The following is a 23,085-nucleotide window of genomic DNA, read 5'->3' as shown; positions in this document are numbered from 1 at the left end:
ATAAGCAAACTTGAAAAGGATTTATTTATTTATTTTTTTATTTTTTTTATTTTATTTTATTTATTTATTTTTATTATTATTATTATTATGATTATTATGATTATTATTTTTTTTTTTTTGGGGGGGGGGGTAGCACTTGTTTTTATTTTATTCTTGTTTAGAAAATGCTAGATTGGGTTATTTCAACTAGGTGAACAAGAACAGGAAAAGAAGAAACTGAAATTATCTATTTCAAACCTAAATAATTATGAACAAAGTTGAAAATAAAAATAAAAGTAAATGTCCGCACAATATACTCTAAAGTTATTAAATTTTAGCGATCTTTTGAAGTGAATAAAAACTCACAATATAAATCAAAGAGTTTAAAAAGGTGTGGTTTTGTGGGCTTATTTTATCCTTCTCCCCCACGGTTTTATTTTTCGACTTAATCACGTTAGATACCACTTGGGGGCAGTAAAGTGCTTACTCGTTGTCTGGTGGTCACAAAAAGAAATCCTTGAAGAAGAACTAGCTCCAGACCAGGAAGTGTGTTTCCAGATCCTCGGATCAAAACAAATCGAGCCTGGCCTTTGGTCAGCTGAAATATATTTTCTGGTTATAGCTTTGAATCATCTTCGTCTCGACATGGATGGTAGGTCGATTTGACATCTGAACGGTCGATCCGGGTCAAGGGTTCCTCAGTTTGAAACCTTAAAACCAGATTGCTATTATTAGCCTGTTAGCTTGGGTGGGTGCTAGCTAGACAAGCTGTCAGACCTGTTTTTTATGGGACTAGTTAGTTCGTTTTTCATCTGTTACCGTAGTCACATCACTGACGATCAATGTCCCCTTTGCTTTAGAGTCACATCTTATTTATAAGTTGACTGTTGTCTCAGAAAATAGTTCATGAACATCAACGTCACTCAAAAATCTGATATGAACAGCTGCGAAAAAGTAAGCATCGAGACACACCTTATGTCTGCCTATGAAGAGTTAACTAGCATTACTTTAGAACAGCCAATCCTTGCTAACAGTTTACACAGTACCCAATGCTAACTCTGCTTTTTATCCCCTCTCCACAGATGTAATCTTCAATCTGAAGGTAAGTGTCACTGACAATAGTGAATCCCAATCCACGTGATCTAACTTGTAAAGGTGGATTGGTCATCTTATGTGTCCCTGTGTTTGGTTCACAGTTCACTTCCAAGCAGCTTGAGAGACTTGCCAAGAAGGCAGAGAAGGATTCTGAAAAGGAGCAGGCCAAAGTTAAGAAGGTAAACACACCTGGCAGAAGCTGCACCTCATTCACAATGATTTCAGTGTTTCATCTCCACCCCCTCTGTCAACCACAGACCTTGTGTCTTTATATTTTATTTCGTTGTTCTATAATTTATATATATATATATATATATATATATATATATATATATATATATATATATATATATATATATATATATATATATATATATATAAAACAGTTTAAGACAGACAGCATCATCATGGATGAGATCAAGTGTTTTTACATTATATGTCATATAGTAAATAGATTTTAAGGAAAAAAAAATCAGCTAAAAATATTTAGAAAAAAAAACATACTTATACACACACAAAAAAGGAGGGTAGGGGAATGGTGTTACTTTAAAGGTTTTCCAATGCTTCCAGTATAATTTACCCTTTGTGATCGCTAGTCTTAGAGACAAAGTCACTTGTTCCATGATGAATTTCTTGAACAGTTGCTTTCTGTTCAGAGAGAGTGGAGGATTCTTTATTTATAGATCTTATTGTAATGGCTTTTTAGTACCAGCCAGTAGCTTTTATAATAATATCTGTCCAGTACTTTTAGCCCAGATGGCACTACCCTGGGATATAACACTAAAATAACAATTGAGTTTTTGTTTATTACTTCTATCCAGTGAGGAGCAACTGTGGGACATTCCAATGATTTGTGACAATGAACATCTGATGAAAAGCCACTCATGCTCAGTGTTGTTACTCTGATTCATAAAAAGCACCCTGCCTCTTCATACTGGAATACAGTAATCATCCAGCTATGTTTTATTTCCTTTGTCCATTGTGTAACACGCAATGTTATTGGTGTAGCTGGCCTGGAGAGAATGACGATGGTGTTTGGGTGTGACTCATTTTTATCCTCTCACTCTACCAGCTCTGCCACAAGATGGCAGAACATCGTATTTAAAGATGTTTGTTGACGTCAGCGGGTCAGTAAATGATAATATATGCTAAGTGGAACAAAATAAAAAATAATACCATGACCACTAGATTTCTTTAGATGTAACTAATTAAATTCTGTTTATTTGAAACCTAACTCCTTATTATCATCTATGGGAGGTGACTAATGTGTCTGGCCCATTAAAATCCCTCAATGGCAGAAGAGAATACACAACATAAAAGTGAAGGAGTAAGCAGCGCAAATGTAGGAAAGACTCAGATGAATTATTGTTGATGAGGTTCTGCTTTTTTCTGTCAGTACTATTGTCTGGTTGCTCCATTAAAAAAAAAAAACACTCACTATTAGGGCATGATAACAAAACCACACAAAACCTACAAAGATAAAAATATATTTGTTTTAATAACTCATTTAAGATTTTAAATCAAAATACCTTAAATTATATATACTGTTTTTCTTTTTTTATTCCTTTAACAACATTCAGTGCTCCTGATCACTGTTAAGGATGAGTTTTGTTGTCAGACTCTTGTGCTTTCTACTGATCTAAGATAACCGGTAGGTGGTAGTTCAGTTTGTCCATTATTATTGGGATGGGTACCTCTCATATTTGAAATAATACAGTACCAATGCTCGATACCTGGCAATCAACGGTAACAATTTCCGGTACTTTTGTGTGTGTTTATGTGGTAATTAATGTTACTTCAATAATAAAATCTAAAAGTTTTTCAAGTTAACTTGAAACCTGACATTCTCCAATTTATGAACTTGCAATGCTATGTGTATGTCCAGTATGGAAATTGCCTACTCTTCCAGTCCATCACAGTCACAAGGATGTAGTACCTTTTGATTTTTCGTCAATAATTACTTGGTACAACGGACAGAATTCAGTTGGTATCTATCTAAGTACCTAATTTGGTACCTACCCTTAATTACTGATGTCTGATGTCTTAGACATTGTTGTTCAAAGGGCATCTCTTTTCCTGTTTGAAGTGCACGCTTGATTTGAGGACTGCTGTAAAGATACTCAGGTTTTCATGTGTCATTATCATCTCTCATTCTGGAAACGTTTCCCTGTTGAGTCATCTCCATCAGCTCCACTTCTCTGTCTGAAAGCTCACGTGCACTTGAAATGAGGAGGGAGCTGCTGCTAATGCTGTGCTGTTTGTTTTTATAACTCTCCAAAGCATTATCATTAGTTTTATTGTAGACTTCATGGAGTCGAGAGTTTCAAGAGTTTATCCAAATGACCTGCTGACACTACTGTGCTATTTTATAATCATTTACATTGAATTATTCAACTCATCTTGAAGCATCACATTTTGTACCACGTAAAACACATTTGAACTAAGTTCAGACTTTTTGATTTACTGTGGGTAAAACAAAATGAACTATTTAAATCACACAATGAGGTATTTGTTTAAAAGTCTATCATAAACGATGTCTTTCACCTCTAACTTTTTTCTTACTTTTTATCATATCAACAGGCTTTGCAACAGAAAAACGTAGATGTTGCCCGAGTGTACGCAGAGAACGCCATCCGGAAAAAAAATGAAGGTCTCAACTGGCTGCGTATGGCATCTCGAGTCGATGCTGTGGCTTCTAAAGTCCAGACTGCTGTCACGATGAAAGCAGTAAGTTACTGTGTTAACTCAGCTCCTTCACACATGCTGCTTAAGATTATACCCTGGTTTATGTCATGTTACAGTGTGGCGTTATGAAGCAGCTGTTTTCAGTGATTTTGTTTCACAGACATGGATGAAGTCACAACATGGTGTTGTGTCAGTGGACACAAACATCAAGCTCAAACGTTGTTGAATTTTGAAGTTGTGAAAACATGTGGAACTGGGTCTTTATTCAGGGTGTCCGTGGGGTCTTGAAAAGTATTAAAAGTTGATAAATCAATTTTGGGAAAATTAAGGGCCTTAAAAAGTCTTAAAAAGTCTTAATTGTGGTTTTATGAGGTATTTAGTTTCATAGGTATTCAGGCTTTGACCCAAAAAATATCCATGAATATTTATTTTCCTCCTTCCAACTGTCCCCTGATTGGGACGTTAAACATTCAGCCAATGAAGTTCTAAAATAGAATAGAATAGAAAAGAATAGAGTTACTTTATTGATCCCAAACTGTAAAATTGTTGTGTGTTTTATGTTAACAGCAGAAATCTATGGAGTCAGTAGAAAAATACAAAAAGAAAAAAGAATAGAATAAAAAAAATGCATAAAGACTCTAGTTACAATAAAATACAACAAAAAGGGTTGTGAGCGGTATAAACACCAGCTATAGATTAATGTCATTTCTAGTTTCATAAAGAGAAATTAAATACAACATTAAAGCAAATCACACTATCTCTGGCACATGTTCTAAATTTTAAAAATGATTAAATAATTTCTCATTTTCTTCAGCAAGTTGGCCTTGAATAACTGCTGTTTCTTGTTGTGGGAGTGTCAATAAACCTGCCTTTAGTTTCATTTGTTCTTTCAAGCTTTATTCCTCCTTAGCTTACATCATTTCTGTAAAAATGTAAACTACAACTGTTAAAAAGTGGATGCCAACAACAACTGAAAGTTGGGATAAAGTCTTAAAACTTTTTCAAAGGTTTTTGAATAAGTCTTAAAAAGGTATTGGAACCAACCTCAGCATTTTAGCTGTTATTACAACCATGTCGCCATTTCTTTATCAGGGTATCTGCGGGGTCTTAAAAAGTCTTTAAAAGTCTTAAATCTAATCATTTGATTTTAAGGCCTTAAAATATCTAAATTCCTCCTAAAAGCTCTTAAAAATCTATCGACGTTACTTTTGTTTAAAACATGCATTAACCTTAAGTCTTGTGCTGAAATTTTCTGATTTTTGAGGACAGTTGGTAAGGCTCAAGGATATTGTGGTGGAGATTGCAGCCACAGGACAAGAGCTCAGATAGTTCCTTCTTGTGTGCAGGGAAACACACACACACACAATGGCTGTTGGCTGTAGAGTTCCCAATATTGCTTCTTATTCTGACTTCCAAACAAATCTTGGTTCACAACAGAGATGTTTCTGTTTTTTTTTAAGATAGATTATGTGTTTTGTATTCCAATGTGAAAGAGCTGTGAAAAAAATCCGGGCCTCCAAATTTCCTTCAAGTCTTTTGTACTTTTTTGCCAGAATTGATATGAAATGGGTCTTAAATTGTATACATTATGGTCTTAAAAAAGTCTTAAAAGGTCTTAAATTTAGCTTGTTGAAACCTGCAAAGACCCTGTTTATCTACTTATCTTTTACCTCTGGAGGAGGTTTGTCTCTTCTCTGCCTTTACAATGTTACCACTGCACAACTTTCTGTTTCTCCACTGAAAGCCGAGGGTCAAAATCTCGGAATGTGCCCGTTTCACACACACATTCACACATCATTCTGTGCATTTTTGTTGAGTTCTTTTGTCTCCTCAAAGATTATGAAGAGTTTGTTTTTTCTAAACCAGGTATCCAAAAACATGGGCCAGGTGACCAAGGCCCTGGACAGAGCTCTAAAGTCCATGGACCTCCAAAAGATCTCTGCCGTCATGGATAAGTTTGAAACCCAGGTGGAAAATCTTGACACTCACACTTCGGTGAGTAGCTGCAGATATTTATCACTTCTTTTTGTTTATTGTGCTTTTGAAACTTTGATCAGATGTTTCACAGTTCTTAAGATGTAGACCAAACATCCAGTTGATCCTTCCCTGTTTGATGCATCATTATTTCTCCAACACCAGGTGATGGAGGACTCAATGAGCTCAGCCACAACTCTGACCACCCCTCAGGACCAGGTGGATGACCTAATCCACCAGATAGCCGAACAGAATGGGCTGGAGGTGATGGACCAGCTCAGCCAGCTGCCTGCAGGAGCCACCTCGGTGGGTGCAGAGAGCTCACGTACCCAAGACAAGGAGGACCAGCTGTCTCGACGGTAAGAATCTGCCTCTGTAGGTGATTTAGGGTTTCTTTGAACCACTCACTGACAAAGACTCAACATCTGTGTGTCTGGCTGAAGGTTAGTGGATCCTGCCGCTCTTCATGAAGTACAACTGGTGCTCTGTTCATTTTGAATAACAAGTAGCACATGAGCAGTTAGGGTAGAGCATGTGGTCAGGAAATTAGATTACACAGAAACCCCCTACACATACAAACAAACACACAGAAACGTTGTGTCTTATCTTGAACTGATGCAAAGCAGTGTGCAGAGCTGTTAAACTGTCCCTGCTCGATCCTGACCAAAGCAGTTGATATATTCCTGCACCAACACCAACACCGGGTGAGAAGCAAATGTTCATGCACCCACCTGTGCTCCCACTGGTGTGTAGGCACCAAACAGGCTCATCCTTATCTCTTTTCACGCCCACTACACCTCGTGATGCTTTGGTGGATTTCTGCTACAGTCTCACCAGAACCAAAAACACCAGCACGAGCAGGGCACAGCCTGAGATCCACACAGAGCTCTCTCTGGTGCCTCCAAAACACAAAACAGGAGCAGCAGCTTTATCAAGTTCAGAGGCACTGATCGTTGCCTCTGTTGATGTGGGGTCTCTGCACAGAAATATGTAATCAATCTGCGCTTGGCTTTTCATGTGTGAGTTTTGTTGCTACTCTGGCACAACAGAAAGAGAGATGTTAAACCAGGTGGAGTCTGACTTAATGTGGTTGATAAAGACTAATAATGTTATTGTAAAACTGATAAAGTGATATAAAAAGGAAATAAATGACAAACAAAGGGCAAAGGAAAAACCATATGCCTAGCATCAACTTGTGGTTTAAAAAAAGTTAATATATGGTTTATATTGATTTTAGCACATGTTGTAGAAGTAAACAGTTACCTGTGAGATAATCACCTCTATAACAACTGAAGTGACAAGAATCACCATGTTCCCTTTACTTCACTGTTTAACTGACTGTTAAACATAAGTGCTGTAATATTGTGGTAACACTCGTAGCATGTCACAGCAGGTGGCAGTAGTGCCCCTGAAACTAAGTGCTGCAGACAATAAGCAGAAAAAGAAGACGAACAACATCAGCACGCAAGATACTGATTTTTTTTCTCTGAATCAGGACATCCTGGTATTTTGGGCGTACTGCAGATGTTCTGTTTTCACATAATACATACTTCATTTTGGCCAAATTAGCACATTTTATTCTGTTTTATTCTATGGTTGGTGGTTTTGGACAGGCTGACAAGTGTTTAGGTCAGGCATGGGCAAACTACGGCCCGGGGGCCACATGTGGCCCGTTAAACATTTTAATCCGGCCCGCCGAACTTGAAAAAATTAAATGAATAAACCTTGTTAATGTTTTATTTTTCCTGCAATTCTGATGTTTTCTATATAGAGAGTTCACATTTAATATCAAAATATCACACAAACAGTTTTGACACAATCTTTTATTATTTTTGTTTTTTCATTTTTAAAACCAGGTCGGAAAAAACATGTTTTTCTGTTTTTCTGTAATTCCGTTTTTCCGTTTTGGTTTTAAAACAGAAAAACAAAAAAACAAGTCCGTTATCCGTTTCCCGATTTTGGATTCTAAAACAGATATGGAATGAATGAATGATACCCTGATAGTTACCAAAGCACTCCATCTATCTGCTCCTGGTCCGGCCCCTTTGTCAAATGTTAGAACCCATTGTGGCCCACGAATCAAAAAGTTTGCCCACCCCTGGTTTAGGTCTTCCTTAAGTAAAAATTGTCTCATTAGACTGAGGAGTGAGTATTCTGAAGAACCTGACGAGACGCATCACAATATCTCAATATTCTGATATACTGCTATATTCTACACAGTGAATTATTTGATTGAAAACAACTTTCTGTTTTATTGAGTTTGAAACAAAGAAAGTCAGATGGAGTGTTTCATACACTTAACTTAAAAACACAAAGTACATCAGGTTTATCACTTAAACTACCATGACATTAAACTAATGTTGCAAAGAAATGATTGGGTGAAAGACGTGGTCAGTTGGTGAAACTGATAAATGTCACTAACTAATGTTACTCATAAAAAATCTAATATTGCACAAAACATGACTATGCTCATCATTTTATCAGTCGACTACACTGTAAAAATTAAACTTAAAATGATTTTAAATTAGCTGACCCAAGAATAGAGAGAAAACTTAGATGTTTATGACATCAAAACCCACTGATCAAGTTTAGGAATAAAATATTTTGAAAATACTTTGAGATTATATTTATTTTACAGTTTATGGGCAACATACAGCAGAATAGCTCTTTGGCTACTCTCTTTTTTTATGTTAACAAAAATATTGATACTAAGAGATAAAACATTGATATTTTATCGCAGGTCAATATATTGCGATATCAATATTTTTTCACACCTCTAATTAGGCTTAATATGAGCCACATCCACCTGACAATTCCAGAAAAATGTTTGTGTGTTTTAAGATTTTAAAAGACAAAAATGACGCCTGAATTGCTTGTAGAGCAGGGGTGGGCAATTAATTTTTATGGGGGGTCACATGAGAAACCTGGATTATGTCAGAAGGCCACACCAACAGCAACATGAACTTAGTTCTGCTCAATATTAACTTTTTCCCCATTGTGAAATGCACTCACCCTTATATTTTTAATTTGCTGCCACTGGTAACCCGAGGACAAACATGTATGTACATGGGAAATGTGAAGTAGGTCACAGAAAAATGCTTTGATAAGATTATCAAACATTGATAATGAATACATTCATAGCATTAGTGTTTCATTTTATTTTCTGCTTGTTTGTCTCCACAAACACTCAAAAACTACTTTAACAACTTCATAGAAAAAATATGTTCGGACTCTTGCTTTGCCACAAAATCTTCAGAAGATTACAATGACCAGGGCAAAGTTCTGCACCTGCACCCTTAACGAGCTGGTCACCGTGGAAACCTTTGATCTCATGCAGCTGTTTATAGTAACTCATCAAAACATCCAGGAACAAAGACACGCATGTGTGTGTTTATCTATCAGTGATCATCAATGCAAAATCTGGCTTCAGATAAGCCTCAGCAAACAGGTTTACATGATTGAACACACACACACACACACACACACACACACACACACACACACACACACACACACACACACACACACACACACACACACACACACACACACACACACACACAGGGAAGAAAGTATCACACTTTAACAGCATTTGACTTCCATTTCCCTGAGTCAGCTCCTTATTTTCCTAGATTTTTTTCTTTAAATTTAAATTCCTTCCTTTAATTCTTGAATTGATTCAGCCATTCACACTTTTAAATCCAATTTTAGATTACACTGATTCATGCTTCATCATCATTCTTTTTGTCAGAATTGCAAGCACCTTTACAACCTGATTTCATAGGGAATGTGTTGGAAATCAACAGACTCCACCAACTCTCTGATGGCAGTTGGTAAATAATGATCACCATGGCAACATCTGGCTTCAGATGGGCCTCAGCCTATAGGCTTACATGGTTAAAAAACTCATACACAGGACACACAGGATTACATTTTAACAGGGTTTAAGATAGCCGACTTACATTTATCCTCAGTCAGGTCATTATTTCCATCAATGTTCTTTGAAATTTAATTCATTCCTTTAATTTTTGAATGGACGCAACCATTTCAACTTTAAATTCATTCATCCGTTCCATTTATTCGTCCATTCATTTCCTTTCATCCAAGAGTTCATGGCAGGCTAATTCAGCATTCTGCATTAGCAGTTGAGCGCAAGCTTTTCAGGAGTTTTTAAAACAATTTTCAGACATATCCTCAGCCATTCATGATCAGCATTCTGCATCAGCAGTTGAGCACAAGCTTTCAAAGACTTCATTCAACCATTTCAAGACAAATCTTCAGCCATTCATGTTCAGCGTTCTGCATTAGCATTTCAGTGCAAGCCTTGCATGACTTCATTCAACCATTTTCAGACACATCTTCAGTCATTCATGTTTAGCTTCTGCTGTAGCATTTCAGCGCAAGTTATTTAAGACTTCATTCAGCCATTTTCAGACATATCTTCAGTCATCCATGTTCAGCATTCTGCATTAGCAGTTCAGCGCAAGCTGCTTCAGCATTCTGCATTCACCGCGCAATTTCTTCAGAAATTGCTTTTCTAGTTGTTTTTTTTTCTATGCATGCTCAGAGACATCAATCAAAAACGTTATTCATCAGAGTTCAGAGTTTTGACAGTATGAGAGAATCTGGTTGTAGATTTATTGTCATTTTAAACCTCTGTGTGTTTGATGTATTATTTGTTGTAATTCGGCAAAAATTTGGAATTATCCAAAAACCATTCAAGGCTGCTTTAATGAAACCATAGAATCAAGAGAGTAAATTAAAAAGATCTCAAACACCAAACTTGTTTAATCAACCACTCCATCTTTGCTTCTCCAGCTCCCAGCACCGCTCCTTATTCCACCTTTTGGTGTTTCAGAAGCTGTTCGAGTCAACAGCTTTCACACTTGGATTTCTCTAACTGGCTGCATGGATCACATTAAGGTCTCAGTACTATGGTGGGCAGCACAAATGGGATGCTGCAGAGATGGGTTTTTTTAACAGAGTCAGAGCTATTTTAAAACCAGATATAGATATTATCAACACTTTCTTCTATCCACCAGATTCCATTGATAAAAACTGCAATCTTACCTCAGACTATCAAAAGCCGTGTTTCCACCAAGCAAACCAGTTTGGTTCGCCTCGGTTCGGCACGCATTTTGTGGCATTTCCACTGACTTTTCCTGGCACAGATCCCCACTTTTTGGGACCCTTTTGTATGGGTGCCAGACTGAACCAATCTGCTCTCGAAAGGTGGAGATAAAAACTACAGATCGTTGATTGGTCAAAGGAATCGTCACTTACCCCGACAGCGGCTGCATTTCTCCTGGTGTCACACAGCCTCCTCTAAACAAAGCTTGATTGTTCTTTGTATCAAAGAGCTACATGCCAATCACAAAGAGGACGAAATGCTGCATGTCTTCCATCTGTGCTCTTTGTTTACTGTGTCGCGTTTTTCTTTGTTGGATTTATTAGCGTGTTAAACTGTGTTGTGCTGCGTCACACTATTGTTTAACAGCTGCAGCTTTCGGCATCCAGCTTACACGCTGCCCACCACGAGAGGGCACAGTTTGCTGTGGAAACACAAACGGGATCAGGCTTAACTGTACCAAACTGTCCCAAACCGTACTGAACCGACCCGGACTGCTTGGTAGAAACGTGGCTAAAGCTGTCTGTCATGCTGCAAAAACTTTAGTTTGTTTGTTATTGTGTGCTTCAAAAATACGATCTGAACACTAGACTTGTGGCACAAGGTAATTTAAAGATTAAATAATTACACAGTCAGAGCTGACAACTGAGTCATCAGATTCACATTTTAGGCTTGTTGGTACGTCATTTCACTGAACCCCCTCCCTCTTCTTCCACCTTGCAGGTTGGCTGCTCTGCGAAACTGAGCTCCTTGAGGAGAGGTGACGGCCGCTTACAGCTGTGTGGAAGCAGACGGGCTTAATGATGGCAACATGAGCTGCGTGTGTTTCTATCGAACTGTTCCTACCGGGAGGACTTAATGAGCCTATTGATTACCATCCCCCTGCTCTATAAATACACATTGGCCAGAAATACCACCTGAGAAGGCTTGAACCTCTCCCTGGTTCACCTTCTTATTTCGATCCATTTATTCCTGTCTCCATCGTCCCCTTTAATTCCCTATTGCATCTCCTTTTACCCTCCCTCGCCCCCTTTTTTATCTCTTCTGCCATCATATCCTCCCTCTCCTCTGGCTCTGATATTGTATCTTTTGGATGTATTCTATGTATGAAAAAGAAAAAACAATTGGAAGAATTGTATAATGTACATTGTTGAAAACATATTATAATCAGTTCTAATGGTTATCAGGGGCAGGGTGGCTCAGAGATGCATCTCCATATTATTTCTAAGATTTTTAGGCTGTTAGTTAAAGGTAGCATGACCAGGTGATTCTGATGGGAGGAAGGAGATCTGTGTATGACATGGGACAGAAATTCTTATTGTTGAAAAGTTAGAGTAACACTACGGCGTTGTCTACACTGATGCATTTTAATATCCAAATATATCAGTCTGAAGACTGCAAACCTTGAGACTTTTAGGAGCCATGCCGACCATATTTTAGTGTCAGTTGCAAGGAAAGCTTAATTAAACAAAAACACTCTTTTTATTCAGGTCTTATATGTCTGTATGTGAGCTCAGTGCAGCCTGAATATCTACCAATACATGCCTATGATTGAGTTTGCGATGCTAGCAGCTGTTTTGCAGTTACATCCTGCTTTAGACTGCAGGAAGAAAGCCCATTTCTGCCTGTTTATTTTTGTCTGGTTGTCTATCAGCTCTAAATGGAGAGCTGCTGTTTTTGATTTGAGAATCAGGGCCTGTTTTGTGTTCCTGCTCACACCAGCATGTGCATGCATGGCCATGAGATATTCTCTTCCAGGTGAGTGGGCAAAGATACAAACACTTATATAAAACCCTTATTCAGGGGAGATGTGTTTGCTGTAAAGGCGGTTTTAGCATGGAGACATAGTTGTGTAGAGTTGGCCTAACAGGGTCTCCTTCCCTCGTCAGAATCGCCCAGGTATGACCAGCTTCATGTTTGAACACAGCGGACAGTCTGTACGTGTCCCTGTCTTGAAGTGGTGTTTTGTGTTCTGTTTCTTCTGATTTGCTGTTCATTTGTTTCCTGCATGTTTTCTTTTTCTTGCTTTCAAATGCCTTATTTGGGATGAAGGTGATTGCTTAGGTGCTTCCCTCTTCAGTGCCTGAAGGATTGTAGATCAGAGCGAACAGCAGCAAACTAAAACTCCTCAGACATCAATCAGTCAGATTCAAAACGAGGAGTTTTCCGCTCCACTTCCTGCCAGGCGAGGCGGAGATGTTTTGATCTCGCTCTCTGCCAGTGTCTCTTCAAACCAGTCTGTGATGAGCCTGTGCTGGTGTCGCTGACGTAGGTGGACGGTGTTTTCTAATTGCATTATGTAAGCTCTTTTCAGTTCAGTTGGTGTGTGGAGTGATTTGATGTTTTTGGTGTGACATTTAAGGTGTAGAAGCACTGCCACACCAACATCGAACCTCATGCAGTCGCTTTTGGAAACCTCTCTGTGTCCAAACAAATTAATCACCCTTTAGTGTCTGTGTCCATCAGATCAGTGTTTCTAAAGCAGGGATGTACATGCTGGACATTTTTAATACAACAAGAGACTGATACTGCCTCCAGGTCACTTTATTTTCCTCATATCCTCTCAAAGTTGATTTCTATTTGAATCCAAAAGATTTGGTTTGCATAAGAAGCAGGTGATATTGAAATGGAAGAGTGAAATTAAAAATATGTGGGTTACTGCAGTGGTTTCCTCTTTCTCAATCTGCGTGGGGTCAACACTAAGTGGTCTAACTGGTATCAAAGCCTCCTTTGAGCAGTTAATGAAAAAGGCTGAAGTTGCACATCCACCTGTGATGGAGCATCTTCATCCTCTGACCAGGGTTTCAGTTTTTCTGCCCCTTTCAGTTACTCAGAAGGTTTATTATTTATACATCAAGTTAGTCAGAACTTTGCAGCACTTTTCTTTTGTACATTAATCTTATGAAAATAAAATCTCGCCCTCTGAAATGTTGGACTCCAGTGGTTTGTGTTTTGATGACAGATGAGGCTTTAAATGTGTCATCTGTTTACTCATTATGGCTTTTTAAGAAGGACTACAGGTTCACATAAAATAAAATAGATAAAATCCTTACTAAATTTGAGTATAATTGTTATGTTTAACTTATAATTTATAAATAAACACAATAAGAGGAATTAAGACCTTCTTAAAGTGAAGGGTTTATTTTTGCTTCCAGGGCAGAGTTTAGTTTAAAGAAACTTTATTTGGAATCAAATGTGCCCAAAAAAGACTCAAATGAAATAAGAATCAGGAATTGCAAACAATAAATATTTATCAAGTCAAAACAAAAAAAAAGACAGGTAAGGTGCTGAATACTCTCTGGGGAATTAGTTTTAGGACAGGAATTTATGTTAAAGAGATCAATCTGAAGCATAATTCCTCTGAAAAAAAAAGGTAGAATTTATCAGGTCCTTACTAGAAAGTAGGGGTGAGTACTGATTTTAAATAATTCAAATACTTGTTTTTGACTATTATCTCATCTTAAAATGTATGTTTTCAGATTAATTTGACTTTCCCCTGGTTGTATTATGATCTAACAAACTGAAAGTGGCTGTAGGGCATTTGGAAGCTGTTTACTTTTTGCCAAATAAGAAAAAAAAATATTTTAATAAGTAAAATTTTCCAAATGACACGAGAAAGCAGCAGTAGCGTCATTTACCAGTAAAACATGTGTTTCATGGTGCGATTCAGAGCTCAGAGAAGAAAATCATCAAAGAACAAATAAAAGGTCAAGAGAAGAAGTGTAAAGTAAGCAGGTAACACTAGAATACATACTTTGACTGAATCCATATCAAACCAACCTTCAACAACTAAGCACAGACATCTGATTGATCTTTACATCCTTATGCCTAAATGGAGGTGGGTAACTCTTGGTAATTTTTAAAACAATAAAAAAAGAAGAGCGCGACCAATCCTGTTGAATGGACTTGGACTGTTTCATCTTTTTGCTTTTCAATCCAACTGGTTTATTTGTATCACGGCACTCCATCACGCCACAGTGTTCCCTGAATACACCCTACTCATCCGGTGAAATGTCTAGATTTACAAGAGTCTCCTGCATAATTAGCATCGTATTTAATAATAAACATCTCTTTAGAAGGGTTAGGTTTCACTCTGAGACTTTACTCAGTCCTGGCTCTGCCTCTCTACTGTTTCCAGGATGCCAGAGAGAGCAACCTCAAGTGGACTGGAGCTTAATGGAAATTTCAGAGCAGAGCATTCGGATTAGTCATCATAGCTGCTTATGATCTAATTTGCAAAACAACACAACACAGATAATAACTTCTGCTCTCAATTAGGTCATGAATATTCGCCCAGATGCAGTTTGTTTTCACACAAAGGCGAACCATAGGCTGCTGTGATCTCAGAGTAAACAGAGGAAAACTAAAGTCTGAAGAGTAAATATTAATGTTACTCCTCACAGAAGCCTTTACTCAGGGGAATGAGACTATGAGCTGTTTTTGGTGCCTTTTTCACACCCTCCTCTCCCTGACTCTATAAAACAGTTAGTGAGCTCAGTTATTATACATTGAGTAAAAAACTATAGAGCTGGGGAAGGCCGACAGGAGGAGTGCATGCAGGCAGCCCCATAACCACAGGCTGTCTTTTCAGTAAATGTCAGAGAGGGGGCTGAAGTCACCACCCGGCAGGTTGTCCTGGCACACACTGGGTGTTTCCACTGTGGACTCCCCCGCCTCTTCTCTCTCTGGATGACTTGACTTAGCTGTGCTGACAGAAGGAGGACACACAGCTCATGAAAGAACAATAGATGAAGAACAGGTCGTCCCAGAATGACTTTAATACAATATGAAAATGGGTTTTAAATATGTGAGTGAGTCAGAGCAGGCGCCTGTTTCTATAAAAAGAGATGCTCACAGGGTTATGCTGACTGAATGGGAGTTCCCTTTTAAAGCTGCATACCCAGGATGAGTGGTCGTGTCAGGTTTCTCAGTTGTGCCTGCTGCTTGTGTATAACAAATAAGCGATAGCCCACTTGGCAGTCTTTGAGTAACCTGAAACTGCTCCAGGTGTGTGAACAAAATGGATCAGTGTCACAAGATACTACAGGGGAAACAGGAACTGTAAGCGAAAGTAAGGATTAAGTGGGTATCAGCAGGGAGGAGCAGGAGCATTACCATATTTGCAGAAGACAAAAAGAGAGAAAGGGAAGTGAGAGATGAGCTGAAGGCAGGATGCTATCAAACCTTCATCTGCTGACCATGACTAAATCCTCATCCTCTCATTGTGTTCCCAATTCCGCCATTTTATTCAGAGAACAGTAAATTAAAAGCATGCTTTTGTGTGTGTGTGTGTGTGTGTGTGTGTGTGTGTGTGTGTGTGTGTGTGTGTGTGTGTGTGTGTGTGTGTGTGCGTGCGTGCAGTGGGTAATCCCTGTCTGCCCCCCACCCTCGCCCCGGCAGATAGATATCACGGTGTTCCCTCTCCCATGCGACCGCCCCTGCTCATTGGCTGAGAAATAAGGAGAGTGTACGGTTTGTGCTGCAGCGATTGGATTAAAGGGGAGTTACGACAAGGTAGTCATAGTTACCACGAAAGACACCGGAAGTGAGGAGATTTTTCTTCTAAAATAAGCGAATGTATTTTGAAAGAAATATATACCACAGTCCATGATATCTATGATAAAAACTGAAACGAGCATTATTGCGGATTAAGTCGAGGCAAAGACATCTTTATTCAAACATCTGACGTACATCTTCACTGCTACAGCTAACAGGCAAAAACAATTCCTTAAATACCAATGATAAAAAATGCTGAAATAAAAAACGTAAATAATAATAAAAAATAGCATGTAAATATCTTTGTTAAAATTGGCAACTTATATAAATGAACAAATGAGAGTTTTTAATTTATTAAATTTCAATAATAGCCTAAAAAACTTTTCATATCTATCTATCTATCTATCTATCTATCTATCTATCTATCTATCTATCTATCTATCTATCTATCTATCTATCTATCATCTTTTTTCTGAACAAGATTAAAAAGAATATATTTTTTGTCTTTTTAGACAGGTCACAAAAATAGTAAACAATGGTATGATGGTATAGTTTGTTTTCAAAAAAGATAAATTAAGGGTACATTAAAATACTAAAATAGACATAAAGTCATAAAATACATGTTAGGTAGTATTAATGCGCCTCATCCCATAATGAAGAATAATGACAGCAAGGACCTGTGATTAAAAAAAAAGGAGATAACCACTCCTTCGACCTCATCATGGGTAATTACCATAATTTAATAGTTATCAAGAGAATCATTATGTAAGAAGAACATAACTAGGAAGAGTTGTTACCAATTCTATATTCACTCACATATAACAGCAATGCATGACTCATCTACCCCAATATCATTTTTGTGATTCCTGTTACTTTATATATGCCAATTGAACTATGTTAGAGGGTTTGAATTTGACCAAATTTTAGCTGTGCACTCCTTGATGTTAAACAAGTGGAGACAGCTACTTGTTTACTTTTTGCCTAATTACGTTACCAAACACAGCTTGCACTCTGACTTTGGGAGCCTCTTTAAGTCAGTGTCCTCAAGTAGCTTACAGAGCCACCCTAACCAATTTAAATCCTGACATGCTCCTTTCTTTCTTTCTTTCATTCTTTCTTTCTTTCTTTCTTTCTTTCTTTCTTTCTTTCTTTCTTTTTAAACATTTTATTCATCAAGTTTTTTTTCCCACAGAAAAAGAAAAAAAGATGCCTTCATAAACATTAATACAATTGCACAATCGAACAAGGGGAGGGAATTTATAAGAGTAATGGATATCATATTTTTTTGTTATTAACTTACGGATGACTTTGAACTGCATGCAATTCCTTCAGCCAGACCTTTTTTAAAAAAAAAAAAAAAAAAAAAAAAAAAAAAAGCTGTGGTTTTCCTTTTAGAATGAATGAGTGAGTGAATGAATGAATCATTTATGTAGATGAGAACCTAAATAGTAAAAACAAAATAATAAAAATAAGTGATAATTGAAAAAAAAACATAAAGAAAAAACAAGACGATCACTTTTTAAGGTTCTCAGTCTATTTGAGTAAAAAAGAAGTAGGTAGAAGTGACTTAGCGAAACCCAAGGGGGTGTAGATAGCCTAATTAGGCTATCTACACCCCCTTGGGTTTCGCTATTCAGTAATAACTGGCTGCGATTTGCTAATAACTTTTAAACTCTGGATTGAACATAATTCATCCTGAAACCACACATGAGAAAAGTTTTTTAATCTAAAGAGAAGGATGAGGTATCTTAACTTTTCCATTGTAGGGAAATACATCTTTTCCTTGCAATCATGGCCAATACACCAGTTTAGTGATGGATGTCAAACCCTGAATTTTACCCAGGGTTTTTAGTTTTAGTTTCATTTTAGTTTTGAACTTAAGTATTATTTTATTACATTTCAGTTACAGTTCAAAAACATCTATTTGAGATGTCTCTTCTTTGAATTACATCTCGGGCAGAGCTCTGAAATAACTGTTGACATGCTCTGCATTGATAACGGGCTTCATTTTGGAAGTCACAGACCGGAAGTCTCTGTGTTTGTTGAGGCCAGTTTGACCGACTGAAGACGGCAGCAGGCGAAAGACAGCAGAGCTACGATGCTCTCAGTTTCCGCTAACCGGGGAGAAATTTACAGCGCTAAGGCGGTGTAGCTGGAGTTTTCTGTCCTCAGACGATCATTTCATCACCGAGTAAACCCCTGGGAGGCTGTTGGAGACCGGTGGGGGTGTTCGCTGTGTTCCACAGCAGCTACTGTGTCGCTAGGCTTGGACAGGACAGGGCGGGGTGATGTTTAGGTTCCGGTATAAAGGCTGCGAGAAAATGGGAACCCGACGAGTTGTGGAGCCGGCTGCAGACGCTGTCGTTATTCACCGGAGAGCGGAATGAGAAGTCTACCGTTTTGGTGTGACAGGGCGGCGGTGTAACCGTCCAGGGAGGCCGCTGGCGGGGGAGATTGGTGTCTCTGCGGCGCCCCTCCGCCCCCTGTCCGTCAGTAAGATGAGGACGCTATTTACATTCTGTTGTCTCTTCCTTATTACCGGCGGAGCGGACCGGGCGTGGGCGAGTGGAAACCTCACAGTAGACGGCAGCAACGACGCTAACCAGACGGCCGACAGCAGCAGCAGCAGGTATCTCAGGATTGGGGACGGGTCTTCGCAGGAATTTGAGTTTCCTGAAAACACCAACGGCGTGATTGTAATCTCCAGCCGGTACAGGAGCTCAGCGGCCAGCAGGAAGGGGCGGCAGAGCTGGAAGCAGACTGTGAAAGTCCGCTCCCTGGACCCGGAGGTTCTCTCCATTCTTAATGTGACGGACAGCGGCCACGCAGGACCCGCCAGGAGTTACATTATCAGCATCCGCTCCGGGTTCCCAGGCAGGGCTCAGCTTGAGATCCAGCTGCTGGACCTGGACCAGGATTCGGTTCCAGTTCTGATAGAGGAGAGGACAGACTATTCCATCAGAGTGGCGCCTGGAAGTGACGACCCGGCCACCCGGCTCATTCAGTCGGGTGGCCTGTCCCATTTCTCCGAGAACCCTGTGCTGTTTGCCTTGCTGCCCCTCATTTTTGTCAACAAGTGTGCCTTCGGGTGCAAGGTGGAGGTGGAGGTGCTGCGGGGTCTCCTCAAGAGCCCTGTACCTCTGCTCTTAGGGGTGCTGGGTCAGTTCATGGTGATGCCTTTGTATGCTTACTGTGTTTCCAGGCTGGCTGCACTGCCCAAAGCTCTGTCTCTAGGCCTGGTCATCACCTGCTCGGCTCCGGGTGGAGGAGGGGGCTACTTGTACAGCCTGCTGCTGGGTGGAGACGTCACGCTGGCCATCTCCATGACCCTGGTGTCCACAGTGGTGGCAGCGGCAGCCATGCCTTTGTCATCAGCTTTCTATGGATGGCTGCTCGGGGTGCATGCAGCCTTGCATGTGCCATTTGTGAAGATCCTTGGCACCCTCCTCTTCATCGCCATCCCCATCTCACTGGGTATGATGGTGAAGCTGCGGCTGCCCGCCCTCACACGCGTCCTGCTCAAACTCATACGCCCATTCAGCCTGGTGCTCATAGTCGGTGGTATCTTCATGGCTTACCAAATGGGTGCGTCCATCCTGGCCAACGTACAGCCTCAGATTGTGGCCGTTGGGGTGACAGTGCCTTTGCTGGGGCTGGTGGTCGGAGCCATCCTGGCCAAGCTGGCAGGCCTGCCCCCACCTCAGAGGAAGACAGTCAGCATAGAGGTGGGCGTCCAGAACAGCCTTCTGGCGCTCGCCGTCATGCAACTGTCCTTTCGCCGAGAGGAGGCAGACTTTGCATCCCAAGCCCCCTTCATTGTGGCACTCAGCAGCACCTCTGAGATGCTCCTCATTGTCCTGGGGTACTATGCCCAGCGGAGGCTGTGCGGGTCTGCTGTCCCTAGGAGTGACGCCTGATTGTAGCCCAAGTCCTTTTATCAAAACTATTTTTAAGAATGAACCCTTTCCAACCTTTGGAAGTTTGGCATCCCAGTCTTGGCTACAAAACGGCCTACAATCACCAATCCATTCCTCACTGTTGTGGTACGCAGGACAGTGAATGGACTCTTTTGTGTTTTGTCGTCGTTTTCGTATTTTTCATGGAAACCAAAGGCCTTTTACCCCTCTGAGACCTTTTTGTGTTGATTTTACAGTATGTACTTTTTAAATCAGATTATACTGTGAGGTACGTAATGTAAATATTCTTAAGAAGAGAAATATAAAAGAAAAGATATTTTTGTACCAGATTACTTTTTGTAATCAAAAAGCAAAGATTGATTTGCATCATGTTTACAAGAGGTCCATGTGTCTTAGCCTGGGGGAGAGTTTTTCGGGGGGTTGAGTGGAATCATTTGTGAATCAAACTGGAATATAATGATGGTGTTTTGAAAGTATTTGCTACTGATTGTGTCTCCTGGATCTGTGAATCCATGTACTTGAATTCTAGAGAGGAGAGGTGGGAGGGAAAGTCAATAAAAACATTGTTAAAGCAGACTTCAGGTTGTCAGCAGTGTGTGTAGAGAAACATGTCTAACGGGTCAGAGTCACGACTGAACCAGCAAGCTGTCTGTGGTACAACAACAGCAGACTGATGTCTGCGTTCAGTCAGAGCTCCAACACGCAGCTGTTTCACCTGGTTCACTTTTACTCACATGATCAAACTAGTGGTCATTCAGTTTTATAGCCTGAGTCTGTGCCTGTAAGATAGAGCTGGGTCTTATCCTGGGTCTTTGTCAGTAATATAATGCTGTCACAGTATAGATACAGGTTGGTTGAAAGCTGTTGCAGCATTTAGAATAGAAGAATAGAATAGAATAGATCTTTATTGTCACTATCAACACTTGTTAGGCAACAGGGTTTGTACAGTGAAACATTGTTTGGCATCCTCTATGGCGGCGTGTAAGTATAAAATAATTGGATGAATAAGATAATATAAAAATATATTCAAACATTTTTTATAAAAAATATAAAATAAAATAAAAAGAGGAGAGCGGAGTGAGGTTTTATGTACATGTTTATGTACATGTACCAGATTCTGAGAATTGTCCAGAGTATGCACCCACTGTAACATTGGCTGTGTGACTGTGACTGTGTGGGGACACACGAGACGAACAGACATACATGAAACGGCTGTGCAAAAAAATGAGCAAATACACACATTAGTAGATGAGCATTTGAATTTGAGCTACTGATACCAACAAAGTGGAGCATGTAGAAATAAATCGATTCATGCTTTTCAGAGCCCATGAAACGGCTCAAGAGCTGAATGGAGTTTAATGTGCTGCTGCTTTAAGTGCTTAAAAAGTTGAAAGCAAAAATTGTAAATAATCCACAAATAATCTGACAAAACCTTTCAACTGTTTTTGGGGGACTGTTTCTTTTGTTCTCTAAATCCTGCAGAATATTAAGAGCATGTTACAGTAGAGTTTTCAAACTGTTTTGTACTGATTAAGGCTAAATTTCAGAAAACAATGTAATTGCGATTTTTTCCGGACCAATATTGTGATTTTGCTTGTGATTTTTTAGGGGGGACGTTTATCTTCTGAATTATTCACTAAACACAAGCAATAAATTACTACAGTATGATCAAAACGTCAAAAAAAAAAAATGTAAGCACACTTTTTAGTACTTTTGTACTTTTTAGTTAAAAAAGAAAAATGGACTGTGAAATTGTACCGACCTCCAGTTGATAGTCACAATCATTCTGCTGTATGGATTTCTGTAGCTCACTTATTTTTCCAGATAAAAGCAGCATATTGACTTTTTCTGGTTTTAATGAAAACCGAGTAGAAGTTATCATATTCCCTCCAGGTCTGTGTACATGAAAATTTATTTTTCAAATACAGCCTTTATGATTTGAAAATTACACTCTATTACATTGCGATGTTGGTTTGAATTCAATTAATTGTTCAGCCCTAGTACTGATAAAAAGCTAAAAGACCCTGAGTGTTAGCAACAGAGATGTCAATACAGGCATGCAAAAATATGTACATTTAGGTCTGGATATATCATGAATTTTAACCAAAGACAAAACAAAGATTCATAAATCTTCAGCTGGTTAGCTGAAAAGAGAAAAACACGACGCCCCAGAATCGAAACAAACCAGTTTCCTCTCAAACCATGTGCTCCCATTCTTTGTAAATAACATATTTACACAACGTACGGAAATAAAAGCCATTTGTGGTAAACTTAGAGTTAAAGGAGGAGGATTAAAGGGGAGACTAGTCAGTAAACAACATGTGGGAGAAAGATTTCTAAAACGACAACATGAGGAACAGATCCTACTAAGATCTGTGTTTGTGGCACATCTGTATGAGCTTGTTCAGTTCATTGTTCCAAAGGACAAAGTCCAGCTTTATCAGCTTCCTCTTGTTACACAGCACGTGATGACATGAACTTTTTAAAGCTGGTTCAGTTATCAGAATATGCCCCTGTTGTTCTCAATCGAGACAAAAGATAAACTTTCCACCCACATGGAGAGTCCACAGCTCCAGTGAATGAAGGGATGGGGGTGTAATTTACAGGTATTTTAATGAAAAGGCTGCATTTCCTGTTTCCGTGTGGCGCAGCAGACCTCTGGGCTGTAAACGCACACTCAGAGGGCGTTTTCTGGTGGAGAACAAGAGGGTTTGAGACGTGCTGTTTTGGCTCAGCAGATTTGACTGAGCTCTCAGGAATGTAGCACAGCTGTAAAGCCTCCAGGCTGAGCTGAAGCTGCTGCTCCTCAGC

General features: G+C 39.3%; 2 protein-coding genes across 2 annotated transcripts; both read left to right on the top strand.

Moving 5' to 3' along the window:
• Nucleotides 1-485: 485 nt before the first annotated feature.
• On the top strand, nucleotides 486-13,806 carry chmp1a (charged multivesicular body protein 1A). Its single transcript, XM_074678393.1, has 7 exons — nucleotides 486-631; nucleotides 1,062-1,081; nucleotides 1,176-1,253; nucleotides 3,655-3,801; nucleotides 5,626-5,754; nucleotides 5,899-6,092; nucleotides 11,585-13,806. Exons 1-7 carry the CDS (start codon nucleotides 625-627, stop codon nucleotides 11,604-11,606), a joined length of 597 nt encoding a protein of 198 aa, XP_074534494.1. The 5' UTR covers nucleotides 486-624; the 3' UTR covers nucleotides 11,607-13,806.
• Nucleotides 13,807-18,385: 4,579 nt separating this feature from the next.
• slc10a3 (solute carrier family 10 member 3) lies at nucleotides 18,386-20,845 on the top strand. Its single transcript, XM_074676768.1, has one exon. The coding sequence runs from the start codon at nucleotides 18,856-18,858 to the stop codon at nucleotides 20,272-20,274; it is 1,419 nt and encodes a 472-aa protein (XP_074532869.1). The 5' UTR covers nucleotides 18,386-18,855; the 3' UTR covers nucleotides 20,275-20,845.
• Nucleotides 20,846-23,085: the final 2,240 nt, after the last annotated feature.

This window comes from Halichoeres trimaculatus, unplaced genomic scaffold (genome assembly GCF_033239565.1).
Source record: "Halichoeres trimaculatus isolate MK-OKI-2021-1 unplaced genomic scaffold, fHalTri1.1 fHalTri1_scaffold_10, whole genome shotgun sequence".
NCBI classification, from domain to species: domain Eukaryota; kingdom Metazoa; phylum Chordata; class Actinopteri; order Labriformes; family Labridae; genus Halichoeres; species Halichoeres trimaculatus.
Note: the sequence above shows the minus strand (reverse complement) of the source record. Positions and strands in the feature narration are given on the sequence as shown.